Genomic DNA, 7,374 nt, shown 5'->3' with positions numbered 1-7,374 from the left:
AAGGGCTACAGACACTCTGGGAGAAGTGCTGGGGACCAGCAGACAGCCAGGGGCCCTAGAGACAGGGATTAGAGAGCACCTATTGCCACCAGCCACACCCCATGAGTTTATGTAAGTAAAAGCCAATTAAAGGAACACATTTACCCTTACGGACTTTTTAAAGGCAGAGAGGAGGCGCTGTACTGGGAGTTGAACCCAGACCTCACATTCACTAAGCGAGAGCTATATCCCCAGGCAAGGCTGTCCTCGAACACTGAACTCGCTTTTGGCAGCTGGTTGGGATCAGACCTGCATCACACGTTTTCAACTTGAGAGAGCCTTGTGATGAAGCAATGAAAGTAATGGGGACAAAAGTCTCACACTTCCCTGAGTCCCTTGCCCTGTCTCTGGCTGCCCATGCAATTTTGGGCAAGTAATTCCATTTCTATTTCCGGTCCGTGGGGCAACAGTAAAGATTAAGTGAGATGGTGGAGGCCAAGGTACTTTGAATACTGCAAAACATTAAGCACTGGTCAGATGTGACCTTTTGTTTGTTTGTTTCAAGTTTTGAAACATGAGTATGTGCTGAATATAAAGATGGGGGGGAAAGGGTTAGGAATGTAGGTCACCGTAGAGTGTTTCTGAGCATGTGCAAGGTCTTGGGTTCGACCCTAGCACCCAAAGGAAAAAGTAAGAAAAGAAAAGAGGGCAGAAAGGGGAGAGAACTCGTTGACACTTCACAGGAGCGCATGTAGGCTAAGTGCTTCTCACAGAAAAGACCCAAGGCGGCTTCCTTCAAAGTCGAGCCACTGACTGGCCACATCTGGCTCTTTCAGACTCGAATTTTAGCTACTCTGGACAGAGCTGTGCTGAAAGTGGAAAATAACAACCAGGTGTGGTGTCTCATCTTGGGAGGCAGAGGCAGAGAGGCAGAGGGAGGAGGAGGAGGGAGGAGGGAGGGAGAGGAGGGAGAGGAGGAGAGAGAGAGGAGAGAGAGAGAGAGAAACTGTCTGGAGAAGTCCAGAGAAAGCAGATCAGAGAGAAAACAGGCTGGAAAGGTCTCTCCAGCAGAGCATGGGCTGCCAATCCCGGGAACACACAGCCTTGGGGCTTGGGCCATGGAATCCGAGGGTGGGGGTAGGGGACACAGGAAATGCAGAGAAAGTTCGCTTTGTACATTCCTGAGCTGACCACTTCATCCTGGCAGATAGCTTGTCTTTCCGGTGTAGCATGGCCTATCTCTCACTTGTTCCACAGGTACAGGACCCTGGAGCCCGGAAGATTCCAGCAAGGGCGGGATTGTTGGGTCTGAATGTCACTGGGATAGAATTAGATGAGAACCAGAGCGGGTTCAAATCCTGGGCGTGCCCCACTCAGCTGTGCAACTTTGGCTAACCCTCTGCCCTCTCTGAGTTTGTTTCCTAAGCTGGAAAGTGAGCCTTGTGCGAAGAGCCCGTTGGGAGGCACCCTGCCGAGAATATACTTCATACAAAATCACACCCCTGTGCAACTCTGGCTGAGGCACATGCCTGTGTGGATCAGGGGTGGTCTGGCTTCTCTCCAGTCCCCACAGGGTCCCTAGTGTGAGGCAGCATTCCTGCCATGTCCATTTCCACGCCTACCTGAGATTATCCCCACCCTCAGAGCACTGGAAATCCAGGCCTGTCGGCTGGCTGCTCACAAATGCGCTCAGGTGGGAGAGCTCCAGGGCCCTCCAGATGTCCTCGTCCGAGTAACGGCCAAAGGGATCGAGGTTCATGCGCAGCGTGCCCGAGAACAGGATGGGGTCCTGGAGACATAGGACGATCAGAGAGAAGTAGCTTAGATCCTATAGGGAGTTCCAGGAGCATGAAGAAGAAAAGCAATTCAAGCAACGGCTCTCTGTTCTGCCCTCAGTCCTCCAGAAGGAGGACTTTATCTGGGTGGGTGATGAAAAATTATCTGTTGGGGAGTGATAAACCTCTGCTTGGCCAGTTGCTAAGTCCTCTGCTGATGCAGGAACCAGTGCCACTTAATCTGTCTGAAGTGTCTATTCAGCATAAGGCGCACGCGCGCACGCGCGCACACACACACGCGCACACACACACACACACACACACACACACACACACACTAAGGAGCCAGAAAAGGCTGTGCCATTTGGAACTGTGCAACTGGGAGAGAAAAACAGGACACCTCAGCATTATTGTGCTTGGGAGGATCCTGTGGTCCTTCCCCAGTTGCTGAGCCCAAAGGGCAATCCTGATTGCCCAGGGTATCTGCTGTTCTAGTTGTGTGCCTGGGTGGCTCTTGTGTTGATTGTGTTTCCGGATGTGGAAGCACCGCCCCAACCATGCCTTAAGGCCCAATTCTTAAGTTCCCAAAGGTTTTTCTTTGGGTGGGGGGGCACAACTGAGGACAGGACAGAGGGAGTAAGTGGGGGCACATAGGACATAGGGACGGGATGGACAGACAGGGACACAACACCACGGGGGACACAACACCACGGGGGACACAACACCCCGGGCTCAGCAGGCTTCTACCTGAGGGATGATGGTGAGTTGTGAACGCAGGTCGTGGAGGCCAATGTGTGCCACATTGAGCCCGTCAATGAAGATCTCACCCTCTGCGGCCTCCAGGATTCGGAATAGGCAGAGAGTCATGGAAGATTTGCCAGCCCCAGTGCGGCCCACGATGCCTACCTGTGGGGCATGGGAAGGGTTGTCAGGGGCACCTCCAGGTTTCCATCAGCAGCCAAGAGATATCCCGGTTCTCCCCACAAGGGCTGTGGCAATGTCCCCAGACATAAGTACCTTCTCCCCACCCTGCACATGCAGAGTCAAATTCTTCAGCACCAACTCGAGGCCCGGGCGGTACCGCACCGAATAGTTCCGGAACTCTACCACCCCACTCGTGGGCCAGCCTTCTGGAGCACGGTTGCTCTCCAACACCCAGGGGGCCTAGCAGGAGACAATTGGGTTTTCCTGTTCTCAGGGGGGTGATAGACTACAAGCCCTCCACTACTATTCAGCCCCACCTCTTTCCAGACACCTCAATCCTCACCCACCATGGTGCCTTGGAGAGAGGCCTGGCACCATGTGGTTTAGGGAATCATTGCATCCTTTGACTTTTGTTCATAAAAGAAACACAGGGCCTCATACATGCCAGGCAAGCATGATACCACTGGGCCACACCCCCCCAGCCTTTTCCCTTTGATTTCGCTCCCCCAAGTGTTTCTTCAAAATCTGGCAGTCCTGCCCCTGCTGTGAGGGTCTCTCCCTGCCTGCATTAGCCCCTCCTTTCGTCACATTTATTTATTCTTTAATTCTAAGTATCACCAGTGAGACAGATCTCTTGTTCTGGAAGGCTTTCGTTCCAGCTTGCACAGGAGGACATATGACCTCTATGTAAGCACGTCTGTAGTGAAACAAGTGAGCTCTTGGGCCCAGGAGAACTTGGGGTTGTCCTTCTACGCATTGTTCAAGATAGGAGAGAGGTAACTTGAAGGAGTTGAGGGAACAAGGCAGGAGGAAGCTCACGACTGACAAGAGGAATCCCGTTTTGCTATTTGTGTTCTGCAGTACAGGGACAGTGACTCTGTCACCTCCCGAGTGCAGAGATGATAGGCGTGAGACAGCACACCAGGCTTATTTAGCGTTAGGGATAGAACCCTTCTAAGAATGGGAACCCGTGTGGCGGCTCAGGCTGTGGACCCATGAAGCCGACCTTGCTTCTGGATAGGGAAGCCACACAGTGGGCACTGAAAGCTGCAAGGGAAGCTGAGGACGAGTGGCACACACATGAAGTGACAACCCCCAGGAGACAGGAGTAAGTGTGAGTCTGAGCTAAATCATCTCCGAAAATCCAAGGGCTAGGGATGCTGCCCAGTGGCAGAATGCTTGTCTAGCATGTGTGAGGTCCTGGGTTCCAGCACCAGCACTGGGGGTGAAGAAAAAGAGGAAGAGGAGGAGCAGGAGGAGAAAGGGGGAGGGAGGAGAGGGGGGAAGAAGGGAGTAGGAGGAAAGGGGGAGGGGAGAGTGGAGAAGAGGGACAGAAGGGAAAGGAGGGAGAGGGGGACAAAGGGGGAGGGAGTAGGGAGCAGCAGAACCAACAGCAGCAGCTCATACAGATAGCTCTCCCCAGGAAATACTAAAGGCAGAAATCGACATCAGGACTGAGAACAGCATCGTTTGGAATAAAGCAACTAGTTGTGTGCATACACAGGACATGTTGGCTGTAAAGAGACATGAGACATGGATATCTCAGGAATTAGGTGTATGCTGGGAAGGTAGAGCTAGCAGGGAGGCCAGGAACAAGTAAGTGGGGGGTGGGTGTCAGTGAAGGTCGACCAGGCCCAAGCCCTGCATCACAGAGAATCCCAAGCAGAAGAGTGGGTAGTTTCATCTGGAAACCACGTAGCTGGTGTTGAATCAGAGCAAGGGTTCTTGAAAGAGAGCAAAGGTCTCTTAGACTGGAGCCCGGTAGGCTGTGAGCGAGCTGTTTTCCTGGCAAGCAAGCTGTAGCAGGCAAAGTCTGGGATGAGGGAGTAGAACATGTATAGATCACAGCTTGCAATGAATTCATGGGGCTGGAGAGATGGCTCAGTGGTTAGGAGCACTGACTGCTCTTCCAGAGGTCCTGAGTTCAAACCCCAGCAACCACATGGTGGCTCACAACCATCTGTAATGGGAACTGATGCCCTCTACTGGTGGGTCTGAAGACAGTGACAATGTACTTATATTCATAAAATAAATCTTAAAAAAAGAGAAAGTTACAGACTTCTTGGGAAGTGAATCAGGGATACCGGCGGGAGAGGGTGGGTAGGAACTTGAAGGAACTGTAGTGATTTCGTTCACCAACTACACCTTAGCTGCAGGTATGATGTGGGCAGGTGGGGTTCTGTAGGCAAGGACAGGGATGGGTTGAAAGCAGCCCTGGTGGGGCGTAGGTAGACTCTAGACCATCTGTGGGAGGCGAAAAGGACAGCAGCTGACGGGAAACAAAGGGAGATCAAATCAGAGGGCAGATCATATAAGGCAGAGCACTGTGAGTGGGCGTGGACCACACAGTCCGGGGATCAAAAGATGGCCTGCTTGACTCTAAGAGCTTAGGGATGGTCCAGTTTTTGGGCATGAAGAGGTCCGAACTATGAAAAATCTCTACCCTCTGCTGCAGGGCTCCTCTTGGGACTCACCTCAGTCTCCGTCTTAGAGTACTCCTTGACTCTCTCCACGGCTATGATATTAGACTCCAGGTCGGACATCGTCCGTATCATCCAATTCAAACTCAAGGTCACCTGGACAGAAGAACTGTGTTATGGGAGGAACCCAGCAGTGACTGGCCGGTTTGCATATATTCTCTCTCTCTCTCTCTCTCTCTCTCTCTCTCTCTCTCTTCTCTTTTTAAGATTTATTTATTTATTATATATAAGTACACTGTAGCTGTCTTCAGACACACCAGAAGAGGGCATCGGATCCCATTACAGATGGTTGTGAGCCACCACGTGGTTGCTGGGATTTGAACTCAGGACCTCTGGAAGATCAGTCAGTGCTCTTAAGCACTGAGCCATCTCTCCAGCCCTCTTCCTTCCTTCCTTTCACCATACCCTGCCTGCTGTGACTCTCTTTCTTGATCAGTGGAATCCCATTCCGTCTCAGACCTACAGGTGTATGCTGACTAGGCGTCTAATCTCAACTGTGCCTCAGGCGGTGACGATGCAGACTTGGTGGAGGACAGTCTTTCTCAGTGCCTCTCAGACTTTAATATGCATTAGTCTTCTCTGAGCATCCTGTCAAAATGCAGTGTGTGAGTCAGTAGTTCTGAGACGCTTCATTCCACACATGCTCCCCGAATCTGTCGGTGTGGCCAGTCTAAGGACTGTCCTGTGCTACCAAGAAGCCCTGACAGAAATGCAGAATCCCAGCTAGGGCTCAGAACTGAACCTCTTGAGCGAAGATGAACGTTTTAACAAGATCTCCAAATGAGTCACACGCACATTAAGGTTTGAGCAAACGGGCCTGTCGGCTTCGGTTTTGTTTACCAATGCATTCAGATCCGAGCCACCTGAGGCCTGGACAATGTGATTTGCCTTACAAAAATCCCATTTGCAGGTTGTATAACTCTTTGACCACACAGGCTGGTGTCAGGGTGACCTCCAATTCCAGGCTCCAGTCACCTGATGTGCTTACAGTCATCCCTTACTCCTCCACATCCGCAGGGCATTGGTTCTGGGACCTCGGACTATACCTAACTCCACATATACTTCAGTCCTTCACACAGAACTGCGTATGATTCACACGAGAGCCACTCACAGCCTCCTGATGCTGTCAGTGGTGTCTAGATTACTTCAGGCTCCTAGCACAACACCTTCCTGTCAGTGCCTGCAGGTATTCAGAGGCACAATGAAGCCATCTTGTTTTTTGTTTGTTTTCTGCTTTTTTTTTTTTTTTTCAGCTTCTGAAATTTTTTTTTCAGATTGTTTTGGGGGAAGGTTTTTGCTTTGTTTTGAGACAGGGTCTCACTCTATAGGCCAGACTGGCACTGAATTCACAGTAATCCTCCTGCCTTCGCTTCCTCCCAAGTGCCAGGATTCCAGGCACGTAGTACCATCGCTCCCAGCCTTCTCAAGTGTTTTCTGTCTGCAGTTGGTTGGTTGGTTCTTCAGTGAAGAGGCCAAGGCCACAAAGAGCTGGCTGTAGCTTCCCTGAAGGCATGTACTACACCATGCCATCTGGCCACACATGTCCTGTATTCACACCTCAGTCAGGTTGACCCACATCTCGCCCAGACATGACAGTTCTGTCTGGACCAAGCTCCAAGATCATTCAGACAGGGAAATTCCTTAAAGATCTGGGTACCTCTCTTCCCTCCCTCCTTCCCTCCCTCTTTCCCCTCCTCCCTTCTTTCCTTCCTTCCTTCTTGTACTTGGGTTTGAACCTAGGGCCTTACACATGCTAGGCAAATGCTCTACCAATGAACTACATCTCCCTGCCCCTCGTCACCCTTTCTTCTTCCTGCTAGGAAGACCTCCCCAGCCTGTGTCAGCCTCCATTGCTAGCAGTGCCTGGCTGAGAGATCCAGGCTTTGAGAACCCCGCTGGGGCTGATGAGAGGGGGAGCAGAGGAAGATACTCAGCCAATGCTGGTGAGCCTCTGCCTCAGTGGTGGCCAAGCCTAGAGTTCTAGGCCCGACCTTACCTGTAAGGCATAGGACACGGAAAGACCCACAAGCCCTGGATTCAAGCTGTTTCTCCCGATCACTGCAAACAGCGCGGAAAAGAGCACCACGCAGTTCCCCACAAACTCCACGTGGACACCCAGCCACCTATAGGGACCAAGAGGGAGGAAATGAACAAGAACGGAGGGCGTGCCGGAGCCCACCCGGAACCAAAGAGCGCCCGTGGGCACCTGTGGAGGA

The 7,374-nt window shown here is 51.8% G+C and overlaps 1 protein-coding gene across 1 annotated transcript in view; it reads right to left on the bottom strand.

The window, feature by feature from the left end:
- Positions 1–7,374, bottom strand: part of Abcc3 (ATP binding cassette subfamily C member 3) — a 45,102-nt gene that overhangs the window by 3,914 nt on the left and 33,814 nt on the right. Inside the window, exons 25-29 of the mRNA XM_032913268.1 lie at positions 7,155–7,281; positions 5,153–5,254; positions 2,772–2,918; positions 2,502–2,660; positions 1,602–1,768 (exon numbers count right to left, since the gene is read on the bottom strand). Of these exons, the coding sequence (XP_032769159.1) occupies positions 1,602–1,768; positions 2,502–2,660; positions 2,772–2,918; positions 5,153–5,254; positions 7,155–7,281 (702 nt within the window). The remainder of the gene's footprint in view (positions 1–1,601; positions 1,769–2,501; positions 2,661–2,771; positions 2,919–5,152; positions 5,255–7,154; positions 7,282–7,374) is intronic.

Source organism: Rattus rattus, chromosome 9 (assembly GCF_011064425.1).
Source record: "Rattus rattus isolate New Zealand chromosome 9, Rrattus_CSIRO_v1, whole genome shotgun sequence".
Taxonomy (NCBI): Eukaryota; Metazoa; Chordata; class Mammalia; order Rodentia; family Muridae; genus Rattus; species Rattus rattus.
The sequence above is the reverse complement of the archived record's forward strand: the minus strand, read 5'-3'. Positions and strand labels throughout refer to the sequence as shown.